The sequence below is a fragment of the Balaenoptera borealis genome (genome assembly GCF_965194805.1).
Source record: "Balaenoptera borealis genome assembly, chromosome: 8".
NCBI lineage: Eukaryota > Metazoa > Chordata > Mammalia > Artiodactyla > Balaenopteridae > Balaenoptera > Balaenoptera borealis.
The window spans coordinates 111146204-111170726 of record NC_138865.1 but is presented as its reverse complement, the minus strand read 5'-3'; the positions used below and the strand labels follow the sequence as shown (position 1 = coordinate 111170726).

Here is a 24523-nt window from a genome sequence, read left to right as displayed (position 1 = left end):
TTGTCATTCTGTGTGATAAGCAAGTAATGAGTCATAGTTTACTTGGTGGTTTTTGCATTTTGGGTGGTACATAAAATCGAGTTTAAATGTTACCCTCTGAAGAAAGTGATAAACAACCCTACTGAACTCAGTAAGTAGACAAGTGACAAGGGAGTGTGCTTGGGGTCAGAAACTCATGTATAGAGGTGATGCCTGTCAAACACCTCACACTCATCACGGAGTCTCGACTGTCCTCACCAACACTGTGCCAGGTATCCTTCAGAACCAGGGAAGGAACAAGAAACCATTCTTTGGGCACTAAGGGAATGGGTCCAGTCATACCAGCCATGCCAGGGCTGTGAAGAGAACCCCCTTGGGCATAATAGCTTACTGAGCCTACCATGTGCTGCTCCTGTGCTAGGCACTTCATGGGTTCTCTCTAATCCTTGCTGCAATCTTGAAAGATTTCCACTGGGGCTGGTACTGCCCTTTTAAAAGACACTTTGCCAAGATATAACAAAAGATATTAAAAACAGTCCTGCCCTTTGACTTGGTAATTCCATATTTGGGAATTCACGCACATGAAGTTGTTCATTTTCATTACGATGTTACTTATAGTGAAAAGTTGGAAGTGACTTAACGTCTAACTCTAGCAATAGGGTTCAGCAAATTAAGGGACATCCATACTTGGTTGAATATTACATAGTCTTTAAAATAATCACAACGGTTACAGTATAATATGGGAAATGTTAATGTAGCCAATGAGAAAACAATAAAATATATGCACTCTATAATTTCAAAGATATTTTAAAATATTAATGTTAATATTGGAGGAGAATAATACAAAAATAAAAGTAGTTGTGATAAGATGACTCGATCATGGGTGAGTGTGTCCCCCCCCCAAAATTTCTCTTTACAACAACAACAAAAAACAAACAAAAGAGAATGATTCAGTAGCTGCAAAAACTATTGAGGTATATTGAGAATATAAATTGTTTTCAGAATGCAGGTAGAATTACCCAGTTACATATTTGCTACATTGAGATGTTAAGGAGTCTCTGGGGTTTCTTTTTTCCTCTCTCCCTCTCCCCACTTGAAATTTGTAATCAGTATATTTGCAGAGCAAAAAAGCAGTAGATTCAGGGACACATTTGAGGTTTTGTAAGCAAATGATGACACAGTAAAAGGTATTTGTCCAGATTTGCATTCATACAAAACATGGCGTGCTGTGATTTCAGAATAAATGTGTTTTAAATATTTTCTAAATACAGAGCTGTTGCAGCCCTTAGTTGGCTAAGAAACTACATTTCTATGACAGGCCATAATTACTCTTTGGTAAATTATTGGGCTTAAAAAAAAAAAAAAGCGCCTACCTAATGGTACCTGAAGAGTGAGTCTCACTTTGTCCCTTTCTACATCTGCCATCACTTCTAAGACTCCTTTTTACTCTCTTTCATTGATTTTTATTGCAGGACAAAAGGGCATGGCATTAAAACCTACATATTTAAAATTCTAGAAAATTTTTTTTTTCAGATAAGAGCCTATAGTCTCAGATAAGAGCCTAAATTATACAGAGGCTTTTGCTGTAGGTATTTATTTTTACCTTTTTCTCACAGTTGTTTGAATGTCCTTTTCTATACATTAATTCATTTGTTGGAATTTCAGTTCTGAAATTCTAATTAAAACTCAGGGTCATTTGTTACTTGCATGACAGTGCTGGTAGGAGCTGGGAAAGTTTATAAGATTTGGTTAAATATTATGGATTTGAGTTTTCTCCCTTCTCTGTGTTTGGCTGTACTTCTGGACACATTAATAAGTGGCCATTTTTCTGGAATTCTGCACTCTTCCTGCTTCCTTTCATTACATTAGGCAAGGTTCCACTAGATGAGGCATTTGCAGTCTTAAGACTTCCTGCCAGGGTTCAGACTTTGTATTTTTGACATTGAAGCTGTCGTGTTCCTGAAGCTACTTAATTAGAAACACATTCATTTCAGTGTACACTGGAGAAAGCTTGGACAGCAGCGCCAGGCACACTGGGAAGTTTGAGCATTTGTGTAGCTGGCAGCTAAACTAATGGTTTACAGTTTAAGGGGAAAAAATATCGTAGGGCATTTCCTTGCCCCTAGAAGCAAAGGGAAGCTGAATGTGCACAGCAGATACCTTTTTTTAAAAGGAGAGAAGAAGAAGAAGAAAGGAAAGACAACTCCACTTTCACTGCAGTTTTGTGTCTAATTCTTTCTTTGGCTATTATCAAATACAAAAGTCTTCTAGAAGAATAGTTCCCAAACTGTGCTGCTGATATTCAAGACTGGTTTACAGGCTCCCAAGATATATTACTGCAGAGGTCTGTAGTAAGGAGAACATTTTATATTCTGGGGAAGGATTTTTGCTTGAAGAATTTTATTTGTTGAATGGTAATGAGGGAATTGTGCTCTTTCTTATTTTTAAATGTTTGAGCAATTTTAAAATGCACATATGATGTTTAAAAAACCTTCGTTGCCCATCCATTGCTTTCAGGATAAAGCCTAAACTCCTCAGCATTCTGTGGAAAGCAAACCTCTCCTTTTTCATTTCTTACCACTCCTCGTTTCCCTGCCCTGTCCCCAAGAAAGCCACCCTCCTAGGTCCACTTCCACGCCACCAGCTGCCCCGGCGGAAAGGTACCTGGGCACCTCAAGTCTGAGCCAGGTATCTTTCCACTGGGCTCATAAAATACCTTTTTGCACCTTTCTCAGGATGTATCCCATGCTGGAGAGACAGATGGAAACATTGTCAATGTCTCGCTTCCTCTCTACTCCTTGACCTCCCTACCTGCAGGAAAAACACTGGGTGGGAGGTGGGCCTGGGGATTTTAGGTCCAATATTACAAAGTAAATGTGGCACGGAGGAAGAAGGTTTGGAGTCAAATCCTAGGGTCGCCGCTTGTTTTATGGCATTAGAGAAGTGCTTTAAGCTCTCTGGGCCTATTTCCTCCTCTGTAAAATGGGTATAATACCTACCTTGTGAGGTTGTGTGGGTTAGGAAAGATGAATTTCAAGTTCCTTGTATAATGGCTAGCCCATTTATCGTTGGTAAGTAGCATCATAATGATAATGTATGTGTGTGCCCCTGAAACCAAAGGAAGTCAATCCATAATGCCCAGGTTTTAAAGCCCCTGGAGTTGGGTTCTCATCTCCTGCTCAGTCACTAACTAAGGGAACCCATTGCTCTGGGAATGAAGCAGTTGGAAGGGGCTTTTTGAATTACAGTGTCATCAGATGGCATGTGTGCAGTTGGGGTGGAGATGCTTGCTGGCTTTGATGCACTTTGTCCAATCAGAATGGACAGTTAGATCACATCTCTTGATGGCAGGAGGAAACAGCAAATAAAAAATCATTCCTCTTTGAAGCACATCATGCCCTCCGTCTGACATTGTTAACTGCTTTTTCTGTTGTAATCATGGCAACAGTGGTTCCCATTTGTACCAGGAACTGTACTAATCACTCGACGTATATTTTCTCATTCTGATAGCAAGCTGCCAGTTAGATTCCAAAGTGCCATTTTAAAGATAAGGCAACTGAGGCTATGCAATCGCATGGCTGCTATTTAGGGACTAACGCCAGGGTCAGTGCTCTTCCCGCCACCCATGCTTTTAAGGCTGCCCGCATTTTGAAATTCTGCCGAAGTTTCAAAGCTTGGGAACAAAATGTCACATTAGGATTTTTGTTGTGAAAGGAAATGTAACTGTGCATACGTTTATTAAAACAGTTTTTCTCCAAATAGTGAACCATCTGTAATTTTCTGTCAGAAGCAACAGACATTAAAGCAGCTGTGTGTCTCTGTTTCTCTTCACAGTGCTCCCATGCCCTACCTCATAGGAATCCATTTAAGTTTAATGGAGGTAAGTTGGCTCCTCTCCTCCCCAGATATCTCTACTTGCGGTTGTGTTTTGCTGTGTGGCAGTGGAAAAGACGCAGTCTCTGGATTCACAGCTCTACACACGGGAGCGTGTCAGAGCAACACCTCATGCACAGAGCTGAGCGTTCAGCTTAGACCCTTTCCACTGGGCTCCTGTTTCCAGTGTTTTTCCACTTTGTTTGGAGATTGTCAATTTTCATGGGTGAGGGAGTGAGGTTCAAAGAGGCAGGAGGAAAGGGTTCTTTAAGGGTTTGAACGAGGGAAGGGAAATGATTCACTTTTCAAAATGATGTTTATTCTAAAACACTGCAACAATATTATATTACATTTTTTCTCTGTAGAAAATGTGGTGTAGGAAATATACAGAAGTATAAATAGGAAAATTTAAATTATCCACAATACCATTATTCCAGATTCAACCACTGTTAGCATTTTATTTTTCTTCATCCTCCTCTTTATTCTGTGAATATATATTTTGTATAAATGTACTTCACTGATATGGTATAGAATTTTATGTCTGTATTTCATTTAATATTATGGCATGGGGATTTCTACATGTTTTTGTCTACTCTCAGTAATAATTTTTAATTTGCTACCGGTCCTTCCACTGTTTGGATATGCCACAACTTAGCCATTTTCCTATTACTGTTGGACACTTAACACTGCTTATAATTTTTCACTATTATAAATAGCATTTCAGTGAACATCTTTATGCATAAGGCTTAATCTGCATCTTGACTTACTTCCTTAGCGTAGAACCCCTAAAGTAGAAATGCTTGGTCAAAGCTATGAATCTAAGGCCAGATTGCTTTCTGCATGGCTGTACCGGTTAGATAGCAATTCTTTTAAAGGACTTTTCTGTGCTTTTGTAAGTGCCACTGGTTTGTAGACATGAACCCTAAGCTTTTCCCTCCTCAGGAGAGAGCTGAAATTTGCACTAGAGCAAAATGGGGCAGGAGGTAGGGGGCTTGCCTGTTTTGCACAGGAGATAAGCTCTCAGAGGGAAAAGCTAAAGCCATGTCCGTCTGTGATGATGCTTTGCATGTCTTAAAGGAAGTGCTACTTCTCTTCTTCTGTTGCCTTCATTTCACGTCGACGAGGACCACCTGCTTCTTCACTGTTGCACACTGTGCTATTGTGCTTACGAAAATGAAACAAGTTGGTTATCGAAAAACCTGTTTGTTTGACATTGAGAATCTTGATCAAAATAGACCACAGAAATCTGCTCAAATTTCTAATTTGACAGGACGGCCATGTGGCTCCTACATTCTGTTAACAGTTCCTCCTTGTCATCACCCAGCCCTGAGCACATACAGTACACAGTTTATGGACTATCTTGGATGGTGTATTTAGATCAGCCTGAAGAGATTTCTTCTGTGTTTTACCTTTGTTTGTCAAGTTTGGGGGTGTATTCAAAGCTCCTGTGTGAAAAATTGAAAGTGAGTACTTGCTAATAGAACTTTCATGTCAATTGTTGTACAGTTGGAAACTCTAATCTAAAGACCATTTGGTCTCTCGGCATCCACAGCTCTTTCCTGCCTCTTCTGCCTTCCAGGCTGTTCCAGCACGGGTTTTTTTCAGACTCCTTTTCACAGCCCTTTACCTTGAGCATTGTCCAGGTTTCTAGTCTTGGCTTGCTTTTCTTTTCTATATGCCCTCTGGCCATCTTTTTTAAGGCTTTTTGCTTTTGCCACCAAGGTAATGTCAGTGACTCACAACTGTGATTCTAACACTGGCATGCCTCTCTCTGAACTTAAGGCCCAGAGTTGCAAATGCCAGTTGAAGGTCACCAAGATGTACTGTCGATGTCTCAAACTCAGTCTCCCCCAAACCCCTTATTATCTGTACACACACACACCCGTCGAGATACTCCACTCCCCTTCCGCTGTTCCCGGTCCCTGTGAGTGGCACCACTGCCTGAAAAGGCACCAAAGTGGGTCACGCTGAGCATGGCTGAGTGTCCTCTTTCTCTTTTCTTTCTCTCTAAATAGTCACCAAGTCTCTGACATGTCTTTCGCCCTGTTCCTTCCTCGCTGCCTTCGTTGACATTTTACCTTGCTTTCTTAGATTTTTGCAAAGCCTTATTCGTTCATTCAAGAAGCAAGATCAAGGCCTCTTATTTTCCAAACATTTTGCTAGGTCATGGAGGTATGACGATGAGTATGAAATTCAGTCCCTGGTTCCAACATTTAGGGGTTGCCTTCTGCCTGGTCACTCTGCCTTTAGTAGCCTGCCTTCCAGCCTCCTCTGCCCTACCCCCGAGTTCTGCTCAGTCTCCCTGCTGCTGTCAAACCTTCTGTCCTCTCGCTGTCCCTTGTTAGCCAGTGCTCTGGCTGGTCTCTAAAACACCCCCATCCCCACGCCCCTGCGTGGCTAAACCTTCTCTTCCCCAGCTGTTTGAGGAAGTCCTCCCGTTGGCCGTTGTCTTTGCTTACTGTACCTCTTGCTCAGGATGACAGCTGTTTGCTTCCCTGTCCTCTCATCAGCCCTAGGAGCAGGAGCTCTTTGGGAACAAGGACTAGGCTTCATTCACTGTGGTGTCCTCAGCACCTCGCAGGATGCGCAGCAGGTGCTTTCTGAAAGGAAGGATTGAGTGAGTGCTTGGAACGCTGGAATTTGGAACACATTTAGAGCCCGCCAGTAGGCATTGCTGTTGTCAGGGAACCCAGCACCATAATTTTACTTAAAGGTGGAGGGAGTAAATTTTTTTACTTTTTATGTGATTGTAAGTAATTTAAAACAAGGGTTTTTTTGTAGTAAAACATGCAGTGCACAACAGGCATAAATTTTGAAGCTAAAACTTGAGACAGAGTTTTGCACTTAGGTGAATGGGTGCAAGTCCATTCTCCTTGGCCTTTGAAGGGTTTTAAATGAGAAGGTTCGGGAAGCACTGGCCAAGATAATTCTTAGCCCTGCTGATTTAAATTAGGGAGGGTTTGCCATGCTGAACTACAATGTGGTCAGCACTAAAAGAAAAACAAAAATAGTAGTTGCCCCACTCTTGAAGCCAGCTAAGACACTTTCCAAACAAAATAGTGTTTCCTGTATGTGTGAGGCAGCTGTGAACTACCAAGTCATGAAATACAGTCTCCTGATCTCCTTCCGTGGATTTCAGCCCAGACTCGGAGTGCTCCAGTCATGCTTTTTGATTGGGCTTATCTGGTTCTATTATACCTGCAAGTGAGAGAGATGGTTCCCTGAGATTTCTTCCAGGAACCATGGGCTATAATGCTTGGGGGTGGAGCTCATACCTGGGGCCAAAGGAAAGCTCTTTAGGGAAGGAGCTTGGGAAGGCCCATCTCCTCTCGCACACTAGTTTTCTTACTGGCAATTCAGCAAAAGGCTTATTTTTGACTGTCTTGTTATTTTTTCTTGAAAGCTATAGGCACCTTATTATGCCTTTGCATATGTGCCAGAATTTTTTAAACTTCAAATGAATGTGGCAGATGTTCATAAAAGTTTAGAAAAAGCTACCATAGGAAGACTTTTTAACCATTTTTATGACACTCAAATTTGTTGCACAAAAAGAAATATAAATTATAACCTACTGTTCTCATTTGAAAGAAGGTTATTTGGGGGGAAGATCTAATTCTAGTCTTCAAGCTCTTACAGGCTGTCCTGTTTGTTAAGTGGTGACCTAGTCACCTAAAAGAGTCCACCTTCCTTCTAAAGTGACAAGTTTCTAGCTGATCGTCATTCTTATACCTCCACTGCCTTTTTATATCCTTTCTCTCATTTAAGCAAACACTAATTTGAGGCTGGTGGTAAGTTAGCAGGATAGCCAAGGGTTTTGGCATAGACCTAGTTTCTTCTTGGAGAGAATGATCATGTTAGCTGGCAGCTAGGAAACACCAAAATGCGGCCAGATTACACAGTGACTGTTTCCTTTCATTCCCTCCACCTCAGTTGAGTTCAGGAGATGCTCTGCAGCTCCTCTTCTGTGCCATGTCTGGTAGCAGGTGCCAGGTCAGTTCTGGTAGATGGGTTCCTTCTCCTTTTTGATAAATGAAGACCTTCCTTTCCAAGCCTCACAAATAATGCTTTGTGTACAGACCTCAGAGCCACATGAGGGATGCATGCAGAAGGTGTTTTGTATCATTCCTGGTGATGGAATGGTCAGGAAGGAGGAAGGAAAGGCGATAGCAGTGACACAGTGCAGACAGAGGCTCAGGTTAGACTGCAAATAAAGCTCCACCTATATACAGAGGCAGTAAAGTGTGGTGGTTAGAATGCGGGCTCTGGGTTCTGGCTCCCCTACTTCCTGCTTGTTTGATCTTGGGCAAGGTGATGGACCTCTGCACCTCTGTTTTCTCACCTGTAAAATAAGGGCCATAAAATAAGGCCATAGCTCCCCGCTATAGTATCATTGAGGGATCAAGTGAGATAATGCTTATCAGGTACCCAGCACAGTGCCTGGCACATAAAGAGTTCAACAGAGGTCAGCAACCATTGCCATTTTTATTTCCTCAGTGGCCTTAAAGCCATTTACATTGTTAAGTTGATGCCTTTGAAATTGTGTTTTAGGGACTCTTGGGTTCCAGGGATCATCATCTTCATTCCCTAGGGAAAGAATTTCACTAGAGTTGGCTTGTGCCTGCGCTGTTTTCTTCTGGTTGACAATGCTGGGGGCACTGTGTCAGGGATGGGAGTGGCACTTTTAAGAAACTTGATAAATGCACTTCCAGTTCCCTGCTTGACCTCTCCCCTGCAGTAGTAATTTCAGGTGTGGTACTTTGTCTCTGTATCTTACTTTCTTCATCTATAGGAGTGGTTAGTCCCCATCTCTTAAGATTGTGGTAAAGATTAAATAAATGAGTCTTGTATATGTCCAGCATATCCCAGTGTCTGGCCTGTGGTCGGTACACAATACACATCCCCTTCTATAGTAATGTTTTGGTAGCCTTCTGTGTACCAGGCATTGTATCACACTAGGGGTTCTATATAAAATGGTGAATGTGACATTATCTGTGCCTTCAGAGTTCTGTCTAGAACGTATGCAGACAAGGAGAAAGTAATTGCAGGGGATTTGAGAGGCTATAGGCTCTGGTAGGGAAGACAGTGAACTGAGCCTTGTGGGCTCTGCTTCTCAGAGGAGAGGAATGCCTAAATGGAAACCTAGCAGATAAATTTGAGTTCCACCAGGAGGACAGGGAACAGCATCTACAAAGACTTACAGTGTAGATCGTGGTGTTTCCCAGGAAGTAGGAGCAGTTCAGTGTCTGACAAGAGCGTGGAGCTGAAGGGGGAGAGGAGCACTGAGGCAGGCAGGCAAGGGCCAGGCCATCCAGGGCCTTGTAAGCCGTGTTAAAGAGTTTCAACTTTATAGGGCAATGGAGAGCCATTGAAGGGTGTAAATAGGGGAGGGTCAGGCCTCCTCCTCCTGGGCCGTTAGAAACACGGTCCTTCCATATAAAATGCTTGGAAACTGCTTAACCATGTTAATAAAGTAAATTGTTGTTTGTAAGGATCAAGGTAATTCTTAAGTAAATTACACACCACAACCATGTACATAAAATTCAGATGTGTTAGCGTCCCAAACCCAAGCTTCCGAATGGTTTCCTTGCTACCAAACTACCAAACTACCAAACTGTGGCAGAGGTGTTTGTAGTGATGACTTACTTTGAGGTTTCAAGCACCATTTTTACTAGATTTTTGTTTCCTCTCTGTTTCCAAGTACTTTTTATGAATTAGATAATCTTTTTACAGTGCAGTTTGAGAGGATAAATTTAGGTTATATACTAAGTGCTAAGTTCCAGGCAGTAGGAACAGGGGAGTGAGACCCAGGTACCAAGTTCACAGGCCTCTACCTACCTCTCCCACCAATGCAATTTCAAGAGACATGTGATGGGGGCATGAGAAGACAGGCCCAGCTCACAGCTTTCCTCTCTTCCTCACCATCCTTTATGTAGGAAGGCTTAGCTGGAGCGCCTGGAAGCCTGCTTTTACAAATGCACCAAGTGCTTGGGGCAGCGCTGAGCCACCACTCCAGGGACACATCCCTGTCTACACTGAAGCACCTCTCCGTCTCTGGGACCCAGAGGCCATATTTGTCTGTGTCTGCACTGGTTTAACTGTGGAGCTTTTACACAGAATAACAGCATTGACTTATTTACAGACAAAGAAAAATAACTTTTTTTTTCCCCTTTACCTCTCAAAGAACCTGAATTGCTGTCAACTGAACTGGTGCCATTTTAACTAGTTTTTTCTTTTCATTTTTCTCTGGCATAAGAAGTCTTTAATCCCTTGTTCATTTTTTTATGTTTATTTTTTTAAAGTTTCATGGTCAGTGTAGAAGAGTGTTTCTTGTTTACCATTGTACCATTTTGCTTCTTCACAGGACTCCACAGGTAGACAGTATAAGATGTAGTTTGCCCTTGTTAATACTGTGATTCATGCAAAACTCTCAGCCATAATTATATGCAGGTATAGGTGGTGACTTGTGCATGTGCTCTCACGAGAACTGAGAAACTCCATGTGAGATCTCTTTGTTAGTGATAAGTAATCAAAGTCCTGCTTTGTAAGAAGGTGATATTTGCATGAAAAATTCCACCTGGTAGTTTCAGTCATAGGTTCATGGGAAGAGATTTAGCAAGAAAGGGAGAGGGTTGGGAAGAAACTGCCGTCTTCTGTGTCCTTGTTCAATGCCAGACACAGTGCCCGGTGCTGTACCTGTTCTCACTTTTGCACATCCTAAGAATCTCTCTGCCAAGGAGGAGACATCCATATTTGCAAATGGGGAAGCTGAGGCTCAGAGAGAGAAAGTAATTTGCATCTGGTCCCTCCGCTGTGCTGGGTTTGTCAGACCTCAGAGCCCCTGGATCAGGCTTTGTGGGTTACACCTAACCCTGCCGCAGTCCTGGCAGAGGTTCCCAGGACCTTTGCCTGAGCTCTTCCTTCTCAGTGCGGCCTCCAGGCCATGCCCTGAGCACTGCGGTGAGGGGACGGAGGGCTCACGTCTGGCAGCCTCATATTTCTCCAGAGGAAAGCTCTGAGTACACTTGCGACTGGGGCTGGGTTACTTAGCCTCTCCGAGGCTCCATTCTCTCATCAGTGAAATTAAGGTAATATTATCCATCTCAGAGAGTTGTGAGAACTAACTGATATAATGGATGTGAAGAGCTTTTTAAAAAACTCTACCAAACATTATTCTTCATAATGAGTAGTAAAAACAAGAGGCAAAGTTTAGATCAATGAAACCCTGATGCTTGCTTAATTATATAAAGAGAAAAGTAATTGGACAGTAGCTTGGTCTTGCTGGAATTTCCTTAGCGTGCTGTTATCAAGCGATATCATCACATGTGAATCTGTCACATCCAGTGCATTCAGAGTGAAAATTCAGCAGCTCTGTTCAACTTAGGGCCTGAAGAATGTTCTGGATTTCGCCTGATGGATATCCCCTGGAAGCTCTCTCCTCCTCATGTGGCATCTGCTTTTAAAATGAGTGTGGTTCTTGAATGCCACTTATCCTAATGTTGGAATTAGTTAATATGAAACAACTTAAAGCCCTAGTAGTAATTTATGTTATCAAAGGGAACAAATACTTCTGGCTGATTTAAGTATCTCTTGCAGTCAGTACATTTTCAGTCTAATTTGTCATGACTGAAATGTTCTCTTGTGAGATGAGATAGCCCTCTGTTATAGATTAGAAAAACTGAGTAATTTATGAGGGAGAGTCCCAGTAGAAAATGTGAAACCATCATTGATGCTTTTGTTTTCCAGTTTTCCTATCATCACTTAGCCAGTCAATTTAGCAACGTTAAAACTGACTTCAAAGAAGACCCAAAGTTTCTAAATTGTTACTAAGAGAAGCTTAAACTAACCAAATTTCTGTCAGGTTAACACAAGGAGCAGCATACAGGAGGCTGTGGAGCAGAGTGGAAAGAACGCTTGAGCTCTAGAGTTGTGGGGACCTGGATTCCAATTCTAGCTCCACCACTACTAGGAGACTTTAAACAAGCTCCTTTGTTTAAAGGAGAAATCAGTTTAGCAGGGGGAAAGGTACGGTTACTACATCTCACAGTTCGACCACTCTGTACAAAACTACTATTATGTTATCCTCTGAAGAGATGCCTATTGGAAATATTTAATAATAATATCAACCATTGAATGAGCTTCTACCAAAACACATGGCACTTGAGCTGTATAATTTTTAATTGTCACGCCTTTGTGAGGGGTGCTCCTGTTTTGCAGATGGGGATGTAAAGGTGTCTCTTTGAGCTTCAGACTCCTTGGATAGATTCTCCACTTCATAGGAGTTTTTTAATGAGGAGTAAATGAGAAAATTGGTACCTGACACGTTGTAGGCGCCAAGTAAATGGAAGTGATTATCAGTATTATGTGTGTGTAGAACTGGTAAATTTTCTTTAAAATAAGCTGAGACATCTACCTAAAATTGGCTCTGCCCTTTTTTTCAGCCTCCTTTTGTAGTTTTTATTGAGTGACTTTTTCTAAATCAACATTAGCTTAAAGGCACTCTCAACTGAATACAGCCACATGGGACTGGTGACTTCTTTTCATAAACTCCTTGCAAGTGATTAGGGGCGGGGTCCTTGTGGGCGCTCAGAGACCAGCAGCATGATGATTGAAAAGCGGCGCCCTTGGCCTAGTCAAATCCCACTTGGAATCAGGGCACATGTGGTTTTGTTTAACACCATGCTCAGCAGACTCATGGTACAGGTTTGTGACCATGAGACATTTGTTGTTGATATGTGAGGTCACCACAGTAGGGGTGTTTGTCAACCAAATTAAACTTCCTCTTAATGACCTAAAATAATTGATTCGGAAGACCTTTAAATGGGCCATGGCAATGTGTAAGCAAGCTGAAATCTGGCATTTTCTGCACAAATTATTGCATATTATTGTTTTGTTTTGTTTGTTTTGCTTTTGTTGGGAAAAATGTGGATGGACCAAGGACTGAGAAGGCAGGCAGTGATCCTGAGTTTGAATCCCAGCTCCACTATTTGTCCCTCTGTAACTTGGGCAAGTCACTGAGCATCTGTGCGTGTATGCCTTAACAACTCCATCTGCAAAATGGGGTCACCTGCCTCAAAGTGATGACAATTAGAAATAATATGGCTAAAGTTCCATGCACATTAGTAGGCCCTCACGCAATGGTAGCTATTATTATTAATAAAGTATTTCCAACAGGCATCTCTGAAGAAGAGAGCTTACTAATAATTTTATACAAAGTGGTCAAACTGTGATATAGTAACTATTCCTTTTTTTTCCCTTTACTAAACTGATTTCTCCATAAACTGCTCTCTGTACTAAACTTAAACATCCATAGAGAACAGTGTGACTAAAATTGGAGCCTATAAACCTCTCTCTACATACTGTCTGATTCTCAGCTGATTTCAAAATGAATTTAAAGTTGAATATTTAAAATATATGCCATTTAGGCTACAAAAGAAGTGGGTTTTTTCTTTGCCCATTGGGTTCAGACATTTATGACCTAAGCTCAGGCCATTGCAGGTAAGGAATGGGGCCACCGTACTATTTTTGTTTAGAAACAAAGACATGGGCTCAGGGCTTTTCCTAAGTATGATCAACAGTGGCAATTAAGTTGGACGTTATCAACATCCCACAGAATGGTTTATGTGCCCTGCCTAAAATCCCTTCCTCCATAAACCCAAATATCTGACAAAAACTAAAAGCTTCAGACTGGGGCTACCTAGACTCCTGGACACGTCCTTAACCAAACAGAATATCTGTTAAACCCTGGTGCCTGGGAGTCAATTGTTTTAAAAGATGCAGTGGTAATAAATTTATATCCTGCCTCTTCAGCATTTTATTGAAAGTATTTTGTACTGACCGAATGGGTTAAATTATGAAGCTTGATAAGTACATATGCACATTACCCATCCTTAGCTTTAGAAGAAAAAAAAAGGAAGAAAAAGACAGCTATGATTTTGGAAGTCATCCCAATTTTTAAAAATAAGAGAATTTGGACATTTTGGCATATGGGGTTTTTTAAATGAAATTTCATGGAACTGAAAACAGTCAATTTTAGGTTTCCAAAAATTGTTTTGATTTTCATTGGTATAAATTTGCTGCACATGGTTTTAGGGAAGTTCTGAGAGATGCATTTGGGACTTCGGGGTTGATTTTTTTTTTTTTTTTTTTGAGATTTGCGATTTATTTTTAAAAGGTGATTTTTTTTCTAACTCAAAGTATAAATCGGAGGAGACCAGAGTTCCATTTCTAGGACAGTTTTTGGTAATGACATCGTTAAGCATTTCCAAACAACTGGACTTGGGGCTGAACTATTGGGTATCATTTCAGCACCGTTTGGACACTGCACAGCAGATCCCTCTCCCCCTCATCTTGGAGTTAGAATCTCGAGGCCAAGTGATTTGGGCCATTCCATTAGCAGCAGCTGCTGGTGATAAGCACTGTGAGAGTCACCTGTGTAGGGTCAGGCTTATTGCACATCAAGGTTCAGCAGTGTCGGAAGAGAGGGAAGATGCCCAGGAGGGGGCTCCAGGCCACCTGCTGTGTGAGGATCAAAGGGTTGAAAGGTCAGAAGGCACAGCTTCCTTAACCATATCTGTCTGTGCAATAGCTATTTCAGATTGTAAATCTTGGCGATTTCATTAAGTCCTCCTGGCTGCTACTGGGGCATTGAAATAATAAAATTTTATATCTGTTGCCTTTCCTGCCTCTGGCAGCCAGGCTGATACATTCTCTGCAAAATGGGGCATCTTATGAAAACCTTTCCTGGAATGATCAGAGCAGCCTTAATGAAGCCTCCCTCAAATTAGGAAGTTGGGGTTCCTAGGACCTCATCCTCATGTTTTTTAAAAAGAAAAAAAAAATCACGCAAACTGTTTAGCAGCCTTTGGGATTTGTGTAGCACCTCTCTTCTGAAAAGCTGGTCCCAAAATATTGCCTATTGCTAAATGCTTAATCGTACAAACAGGATGAGAGGTGAGCTTTCCCAGTGCTGCTGCTTATTAAACAGCCCCTGTTCTAATGACCACAGGGTCCTTTCTTCTGGGCAGCCCCAAGCAACTATACAGATATTACTTCCCACTCAGCAGACCTTTCGGGTGTTTTGAGAGACATGTCTCCCGAATATGATTTTCCAAATATTTTTCCTAGATCTTAAAGTTGTTATGGACCTTTAGGGCTCCTTGGCTCTCGGGCAAGACAAATCACAGTAATGGCTGCCCCTTTACTGCCCATATGTTTAAGACCCCCTGTAGTTTGTTTGAAAAGTTAAGAGATTTTCACAATGAAGGTGCCATTTCTGAAACTTAAAGTGTTCCTTTTCACTGGGAGATAAGTTCAGTCTGATTAAGTCCGTAATTCTCACTAAGCCATGTTTATGGGAGCAATAAACAATGTTTCAGCATGCGTGTTAAATTGGGTTTCCAACCTCTCCTCTCTTTAAAAATTGACATTTCAAATAAAAGGCAGGTGGAGATGGGAGTCCAGGTTTGCTGTGCTTAGTGATGAATGAATGATGGCAAGTGGCAGTTGTGGGGGAGGAAGGAAGGCCCTATTTTATGAGAGGGTGACTCCAAACCATTTTGGGACTAGGGAATCAACACCCCCTTAAACCCCAAGTGAAACTCTTAAATTCAAGTTTCGTCATTTCAAATTGGATGGATACTATTTTTGAAATACTGCTGGACGCACTACACTCATTATTTAATTTTCACAACAAGTCTGTGCTATAGAAGTGGTGGCTTTGCTTTACAGATGATGAAATTTGGGCACAGAAAGGTTAAGTAACTTGTCCAAAGTCACACAGCTAATAATTAGCAGGACCAGGATTCAAACCCAGTTATTTTGTTGTGTGAAGTATTTTAGTGTGTACAAAAAATAATAATAATAATAATACTGGCCTGGCCTTTAGGGTCTTTTTGTTATTATATATCTAGCCTATGATAAGTCTGTGTATGGAGGTTACAAAAGAAATATGTGATCTGGTCACTGTCCTCAGTATTTGCTAAACCAGGAAAGTAGACAGGGCTCCGCAGAGAGGAGAAGGGACCCAGGCTTTGGGGACTGGCAGTACAAAGCTCAAATCCTGGCTCTGTTATTACTCTGGACCTGGAACAAGACCTTCATTTTTCTCTTCTGTGAAATGAGAATAATAATGCCTATTCCATGAGGATCAAATGAAATCAGGTATTTAAAAATATAGTGTTTTCAAACTCGATATTTTATAGATGACAGTGGTGAGTGTTATTGCAGTATATGTAAATATAGTATGGTTAAACCAGTTACTTTAAGGGAAAAGTGACAGGTACACATGAAACAATTAGAAACATCACTAATCAGGTTTTAATTGAGGACCCAAGTATGTGTTGCCCGCTGTACTTGCTTAGGACCAAAGAAGGCCACTTGCTGTGGGAGCAGGAATAGTCAGGAAGGTTTCATAGAAGAGCAGGGTTTTGCAGGATGGAGATAATCATGGTGATCCATGTCTGGGCCATCTTCACATCTTACCAAGTGTTCTGCCACCTCATCTCTCGTTTGCATTTTGCAGCAGTGGTGAAAGGTGTTGACACCTTCCTTGTCCTCTTTTTACACATGAGGAAACTGAATCTCTAGCAGTAGGAAGGGTGTTTCAATTTGGGGCAAAACCCCAGCAGTGTCAGGCATGTACATGGGCTCACCCCTCCATTTCGGGGGCCAGAGTGGAGGCCAGAGTGGATGGTGGTGCTGTGTTGGGTGGACTTGTAGAGTGAGCCCCAGAGCTGGCAGAACCAAAATCTCAGAGGGGGGCTGGCTGGCACTGACTGAGCTTCTGCCCTGTGGCTGGCCCTTTATGAAGCACATGTCCTACCGTAACTCCTTTTAATCTTCTCAACAGTCCTGGAGGTGGGGATCAAGACCCAGTCTCACAGAGAAGGAAACTGATGCTAGAGGAGGCAAAGGGCCTTGCCTAAAGCTACCTGGCTAGTAAGTGAGTGAGCCAGGACACCAACCTTGGGACTCTGCAGCTCTGGGCCATGACCATCCTGAGGAGGCAGCTGGGCAAGCTCTGTGTGAATGGAGATGTGCCACCAGATTGAGATCTTTTCCACTCCATATGACTATGCCTTTTCTTACTGATTATAATTTATTGATTTATAATTTCTTACTGATTATAATTTACCCCACCCCGCCCTACCCACACTCCCACACACAAGTAGGTCGGGAGCCCCTTGAGTTTAGAGATCATGTTTTAGTCATCCATCAGTTTGACATGACTAACCAAATGGGTGAATGAATGAATGTCCAAAGGATGGATGGTCAGGAAAGGAGGGAAAGCACATTGAAGAAATAGCCCCTTTGCTGACCTGGGTTGAAAATCTCTGGACTTGTTAATGAGAGTCAGTGCTTACTACCTTGTGAGGAGTGGATTTGGCCTGACCTGTGAGGTGCTTACACCACTTCCCTCCCCTGCCAAGCTTCTGTTTCTGTTTAAAGCACACTGGGAAATTCCAGCAGTGTTTTCAGGGGTCCTCTGAACTGTCAGGCTTAGATTTTTAATTTTGCAGAGCAGGAAGGAGCAATTCAGTGACTCCTGGCTCCAAAGAAAAGCCACTACGTTTATCAACTGCTTGGCAGCTCAGTGACCTTTGGGGCCAGAGGAGGGGAAGGAAAATGTCACTCTTCCCTCTGTGTGTATCTGAGATTTCAGGAGGGAATAGAGAGTTTAGACTACCTGCATATTTGCCTTTCCTCTTCTTGTCCTTTCCACTTTCCTTCTGATTTCTCTTTCCCTTCCTCCTAGGAGGCCAGCAGCTCCCCATGCTGTTCTTTGTTATATTCTCATATACATGCGCATGCATTTGAGTACATTTGATGTGGGCTGTATAGTGGAAAGAACGTTGGCATGGAGAACCCAGATTCAGATCCTTTCTCTCACAAACATGTGAGAACATGGGCAAACTGTTTAATCTCTTTAGCCTCAGTGTCCTCATCCATCCAATGGGTACAATATTCCATAGGAAACCCTCTCCCTTGAGAATTTTAATGGAGTCTGGACCAACCATCAAGCTACTTGGTATGTCCCTGACAAACATCTATTAAATTACAGTTGCTCAGTATGTTTGTGATGGAAACAACGTGTCAGAGCAATTAGTAAGGTGTACTGGGTAATACAGAGTTTTTGGTGTCCATCTGGGTTCAACATTAGCTCCACTGCTGCTAAGCCATAGGACTTTGGACAAGTTATTTCACTTCTCTGCCCCTGCATTTCCTTGTCTCTTCACAAGGGTGTCGTGAGGATTGCGTTAAATGGTACGGCGTGTAAGGGCTGGGCCGCGGGAGGAGCACATCAGCTAGCAGCTCTCATTTTGTTACTGTGGGCGTCAGGCATGTGATGGATGCGGAGCGTGTAACACAGTTCCGGGCCGTGCAGGCCCCTGGGAAGTTAGCTGTGCCTCAGCCCACACGTAACCAGGAGTATAGGCAGCCTAAGAGGTGACTGTGTGAAGGCCAGCAATAGTCGTTTAGGGTAAAGTTTAGATGGACAAACTATTAAGATGTAATTTTTGGTTTTGTTTTAACCATATTCCCTACCTTTCAAAACTTTAAAAAAAAACAAAACTGCCAAGAAGTCATACTTAAGTGAGACATAAACTATAATGCCAGGAGCCATATTAGTGTGCCTTTTTCAGAGAGAAACGAACACTGGACTTTCTCTGAGCCAAAGCAGAGCACTCTGTGGGCTTCGTAATGCCCTGATTTAAGAGGATGATGCATCCTCTTGAAGCAAAGTGTCTTTGTAGGAAGTCGGTGTAGACCCGTCCCCTTTGCTTGGTGGTCTAGATGCTGGTGTCAGAGGTGCTGCCTCAGGTGCTGGCGTGGCCATAGGAGAGGAGACTCCTTACAGGCCTCAGGGGTCACTCCAGCAAGGAGAGGGCCTGCCTGTATAAAATGAAGAGCAAGGATTTGTGCTGGTGATGTAATCCAGGGGATCCAAAGAATGGTCAGGAGCATGTGCTGTCTCCCTGGCTGAGCACGGGCCTGCCTGTAGCCAAGACCAGTACCCTGGGCAGATGGGAACATGGCCACGTAGGTATAAAATAAATTTTCCCATTTTTTTTATTTTTACTTAATCCTGTCACAACCCTATGTAGCACGTGGTCATAGCCCCATTTTATAGAGGAAGAAACTGAGGTTCAACTGTGTTTAAATAACCTGCCCTGGGTCCTGTAAGTAGGTAAGCATTAAAGAAGATAAAACTCAAAGCCCAATCTGACTCCTACTCAGTTCTGCTGCTCTCCCAAAGCAGGCTGACTCAGGACTGCAAATGTCCCTTGGAAGGTACCCAATAATATTGCTGCTTTGCTCCTCACTGGAGAAGGGGACAGGACTGATTGGAGAAGCAATAGGTGTCCAGGAAGTGTCTACCTTTGCAAACAAATTTTCTGACAGTGAGATATATTCTAGATTGAATCCTTTTTATCCATAGAATTATCGCTATGTTGTTTTCATAATAATAATAGTCAATACCCAGTGCTTATTATATGCCAGACACTATTCTAAGTACTATACATATATTAACTCATTTAACCACCATAACAATCCAGTGAAATCCATATTATTTGCTTTTCCTAAACATTTCACTGAAGTATGAGATTCATGGGAAAGGTACTCATCCGAAGTATAGAGCAGGATGAGTTCTTACAAGGCAGGCATGCCATGTAACCGCCACCCGATCAAGAGACAAAATGTCACCAGCCCCCGGAAGCCCCTCTTGTGCCTCCTTGTAGTCATTCTCCCTCTGACCCAAGAGTACCCGTTATCCTGGGTGTCAGTACTATGTTAGTCTCATCAGACACATGCGGAAACTGAGGCACAAAGAGGTTAAAGGGTTTGTCCAAAGTAGCACAATTATAACTGGCGGAGTTGGGATTCGGACTCGGGCAGTCTGGCCCCAGAGAATGTGCTCATGCTCACGTCCCTGAGACATAGCCAGGAAAAAACAATAGGTTGGTGGTAGTGTTTAATGGCACAGAATCATAATAGTGGAGTCATTAGCCTTTGCCTTTGGTCTGAAAATCAGTTGTTCAAATTCGTATAGTCTTGCAACTCTAATCCTACTTTCAAATCGCAAGGATAGAAACTCGCTTTTCAGAGCCTCCCATTCATTGTACTTACTGCAGTCAGGTACTGTGTCAAATTCTTTACATGTATTATCCCACTTAAACCTCCAAACACAGCTGGACAGTAGGTAGTATTATCCCCATTTTATAGATGAGAAAACTGAGGCTCAAAAGTGAAGAGCTAACTGAAGGATACTCTGTGGCAGAGGCAAGGCTTGAATCTGGCTGTCTCATTCCAGAACCCACGTCTTAAGCTACCATGGTAATGCCTATCTTACTTTCTGTGTCAACTGTGAATTAATTCTACACACATTAATCATGATAATTTTATGTGATTATTGTCACTGTCATTATTATTGTTATTCCCATCACACTTCCTTGTGCAGACTCTTACATTGGGCTTATATTGTCCATTTGGGCTCACATTGACATCTGTGCCAGGCCTGCCTCCCAGTAGAGTGAGAGGCCACAATATTTAATTCATTCTCCAATTAATGAGCCTTTGCCCTGCGTCAGGCACTGTGCTGGGCACTGGGGATGCAGAGACAAATAAGACGTAGCTCTGCCCTGACGATGGTCCTGGTGAAAGGACAACAGAAACGATTCACCGTGTGCTGGCTCATTTATTCCATGCATGCCACCTCACGGACACTCCCACAACAACTCCCATACAAGATAAGGACCCCCGTTCTCAGCTGAGGCAGCAGAGGTGGATCTGGGCCCCTGCTCCTCAAGGTCCAGGACCAGCTTCTTTCCTCCACCTCCAGCCCCCGGCTTCCTCAGCCAGGGAGACAGCACATGCTCCTGACCATTCTTTGGATCCCCTGGATTACATCACCAGCGCAAATCCTTGCTCTTCATTTTATGACCTGGTTCTAAGTCCTGTCTTTGTCACTAGCTGCCCAATCCCCTCCCTAGATAGGCAGGGTGAGCCCCATCTGTGTAGAGGACTGGTGTGGTTTGAGCAAGTGCAGCTGATACTTTATATTTTAGCGCAGGAGTTGAGGGGACCCATTGTTTTCATACAACCAACTTTAGAAAGTAAGGTTCAGTAGAATCTTCTTGACTCGAGAAGATACACCGAAGGTACAGTGATCCTCAAGTGGACCCCACTTTTACATAGGGTTGTATATCATGGGCATTGGATTCTATATTTATCCTAGGAGGGTATGAGTAGAAAAAAAAAGTTTTAAAAACCCTAGGCTAGACAAAAAAGGAAGGAGGCAGGGAGCCAAACACAGCTGCAAATCAGAATGTACATTGGTGATGGTTCAGGGCAGAATTACCTTGTCGTGTGGCATTTGGTCACCATCATTCATGCGTTGTTATTTTTCACTGTCTGTTATGACTTTATTCTGTGTTCTGGACATAACACTAATATGTTTATCAACTCATTGTGTTGTGTTTTATACACAGCAAACCATGCATTTAAAGTGTACGATTCAGTGAATTCTGAGTTTTATACATTCATGAAACCACTACCAATAATGATATAGAATATTTCCATCACCCTCAAAAGACCATTCTTTTTTTAAAAAAATATTTTGTTGCAGTGTTTTGGGTTTTTTTAATACATTTATTTATTTTATTTTATTTTTTGGCTGTGTTGGGTCTCCGTTGCTGCGCATGGGCTTTCTCTAGTTGCAGCGAGTGGGGGCTACTCTTCATTGCGGTGCGTGGGCTTCTCATTGCGGTGGCTTCTCTTGTTGCGGAGCACGGGCTCTAGGCACGCAGGCTTCAGTAGTTGTGGCTTGCGGGGTCTAGAGCGCAGGCTCAGTAGCTGTGGCACACGGGCTTAGGTGCTCCGCGGCATGTGGGATCTTCCCGGACCAGGGCTCGAACCCGTGTCCCCTGCATTGGCAGGCAGATTCTTAACCACTGCGCCACCAGGGAAGCCCCATTCATTTTTGTTTAAATTTTATTTTATCTTGAGCTTCTCATGTGCCAATCACTAGTCTACGTGCTTTAAAAATGTTAACCCATGTAATCCTCATCACACACATGAAGTGTAAGCACTGTTTACAGAGGAGAAAACTGAGGCACAGAGAGATGAAGTGAAGTGCCCAAGTTTACACAGCTGGTGAGCGGCGGAGCTAAGTGAGAACTCAGACAGACTGGCTTCCGGATCCTGTGCGCCTCCTCTCTAGGCTCTACTGTCTCTCGTTCATTCATGCATTCATTCAGAAATTGCCTGCTGTGGGCCAAATATTGAGGTAGGAGCTGAGAATACAGAGATCTGTCTTGGTGGCCCCAAGAAGCCCACAGACCAGGGAAGGAATCGAATGCCTGTATTAATGACTCTAGACTGACATATTTTTCTGGTTGTGGGAGTAAACCATAGGCTACCATGGGGAAAGGCACACTTTCTGCTCCCGCGGGTCCTTCGGGGTAAGGTTAGCCAGGCTCCACTGAGATTCCAAGAAACATTGAGGGAGACGGGACAGACGGGCAAGAGAGCCGCTGTTGGTTGAACGCCTCTTATGGATGTCCTGGCAGTCTTGCTAACTCTTCTACGTACATTCACTTATCTATCCTCACGACAACTCTGTGAGGTGTGTACTATCGTGATCCCCATTTTACAGATGAAAACCTGGAGGATTTATGAGGTTGAGCCTGTATCCACTCAGCCACCCTGACCACCTCCCATATTCTGATTTTTCCCTTTCTTGTCCCGAAAGGCAGAGGTCAGACTAAGTCTGTCCGTGACAAAGTATAAAGGGAAAGACATTTTTGATTAATAATATTTATGGAAAGATACCATTTTTGTGTGTTTCTCTGTGTAAGAAATGCCATTTGGAAAGCCGGTGTGCATGTCAGTATCATTTTTTTTTTTTTTCATTCTGAGAAAAAGCCTATAGAGTCTGGTGGGGGGAGGGTTTGCAGCTGGCAGGAGCTTTGGCATATGTTGTAACTAAAAAGAGAGGGAATGTGTTGGTGGGACGAGCTACCGGAGAGCTGTCTCGGTGTGCTGCGGTACTAGTAAGTGTTTTAATTGGGTAGGGTTTTTGGAGGACTATTTTGACATCTGCTCGTGTCTTTGCTGATTTTTCTTCACTTAGAGTAGGAAACACAAGCTGTGGATAAAATGACTTTAAAATAATTGGAAGTAAAGATATCTCTCTCAAAGTCGAATTTGAGAGGGACACTCTTTAAGAAGTGGAAAGGAAATTCCACTTCTAGGAATCCATCCTAAAGCACAAGGCTTTATGCCTACAGATTTCACAACAATATTATTTATAATAATTTCTTAAAACTGGAAATAGGCAACAAAAGGGGCTTGATTGGGTTTGTTTCTATGAAGTGGAACATTTTGTAGCAATTAGCAATGATCTTTACGAAGCTTTTAATGAAGTGAAATATTGCTTATATTGTAATAAGTGAGAAAATCAGAAAGAAACATTACGAATTGTTTCAACTGTGTTTTAAAAAGTAGGGATTGGGGCAGAGGGTTGTGGAAGGAAATACACCAAAACATTATCTCCAGGTAGAGGGATTAGGATAACCACAATTTTCTTCTTTGAACTTTTTTGTCTTTCCCATTTTCTTTTACATCTGTAATTTTTATGATACAAAAGACATGTCATTTTGCGTAAGAGAAAGCAAGCCCTCAGAGTGCTGGTGTAGCTGCATGCCCTATGTAGATACTTGTTCTGGAGTCTGAGCAGCTGGTTTGAGGACGTCTTCAGAAGAGTCAGACTGGGTTCAAGAGTCAACTCTGCCACTCCCTAGCTGTGTGATGTGGACCAGTTTCTTTGACCTCTCTGAGCCTCCTCCATACCACAGAGCTGGTGATACCTCCCCTCATAGCACGGTCAGGGTTAAATGCGGTCACCCAGTAATGGCCCAGTTTCCTTCTCCATCAGCACCGCCCACTCCATCCCCCAGTTTGAGGGGTTTTGTTTTGTTTTTTGCCTTTCTTCATTCCTCTTGTTTCCTTGAGCCTTTCAGGGATAGGGCACCATCCGGCCAGGCTGGCCTCCGATTCTTTCCCTGGGAACATGAGCTTCAGGAAGGCCCTTGAGTCCACGCCAGCCCCTTTGGAAGAGGCCTTACCACCAGGAGGGCAGCATTGTCCTATGAGAGGAAACTGTGCCGACCCAGCTCCTCCTGGAGCCTGGTGCACGGGCACTTTGGTTACTAAGGGGACCCTGGCCTGCTAAGTCAGAAGAAAGAGCCAGGTTTTTTCCTCTTCTTCAGCCTGCTGCCATTGTTCAAAAAGTAAACACTCCACACAGCTTAAGCGGCAAGTCCTCCAACCAGGAGTGGGAAGAAATCAAAAGCCCATTCCAGCCCAGCCGTGGAGAGCCCACAAGGGCTGGTCTGTGTCACTGGGCCCCCACTGGGAACGCAGAAACAACACCAAATTCTGGTCCAGAATCAACAGCCCTGTCGCTGGGCCTTTCATCCCGAGGCTTCTCTCCAGTGGCCGGGCCCCTTGCCCCCATCTGTTTGGGGCTCTCTGGAGCTCTTTGGAGGTCAGATGAGGCAAAATTGGCAGTTGTGGGGTGCAGCGACCCTCAGCTCAGTCCTCAAGGCCTGGAGTCACCGGCTGAGTTCCGGAGCCCCTCGTGGCCCCTTCTCCGATTCCGTGTCCAGTG

General features: G+C 43.1%; 1 protein-coding gene across 11 annotated transcripts in view; it reads left to right on the top strand.

The window, feature by feature from the left end:
- The window catches only part of DENND1A (DENN domain containing 1A), a 531128-nt gene that overhangs the window by 323921 nt on the left and 182684 nt on the right, over positions 1-24523 (top strand). For all 11 annotated transcript variants that reach the window (XM_082403252.1, XM_082403251.1, XM_082403250.1 and 8 more), the window contains one exon: positions 3814-3859. In XM_082403252.1, the coding sequence (XP_082259378.1) occupies positions 3814-3859 (46 nt within the window). The remainder of the gene's footprint in view (positions 1-3813; positions 3860-24523) is intronic.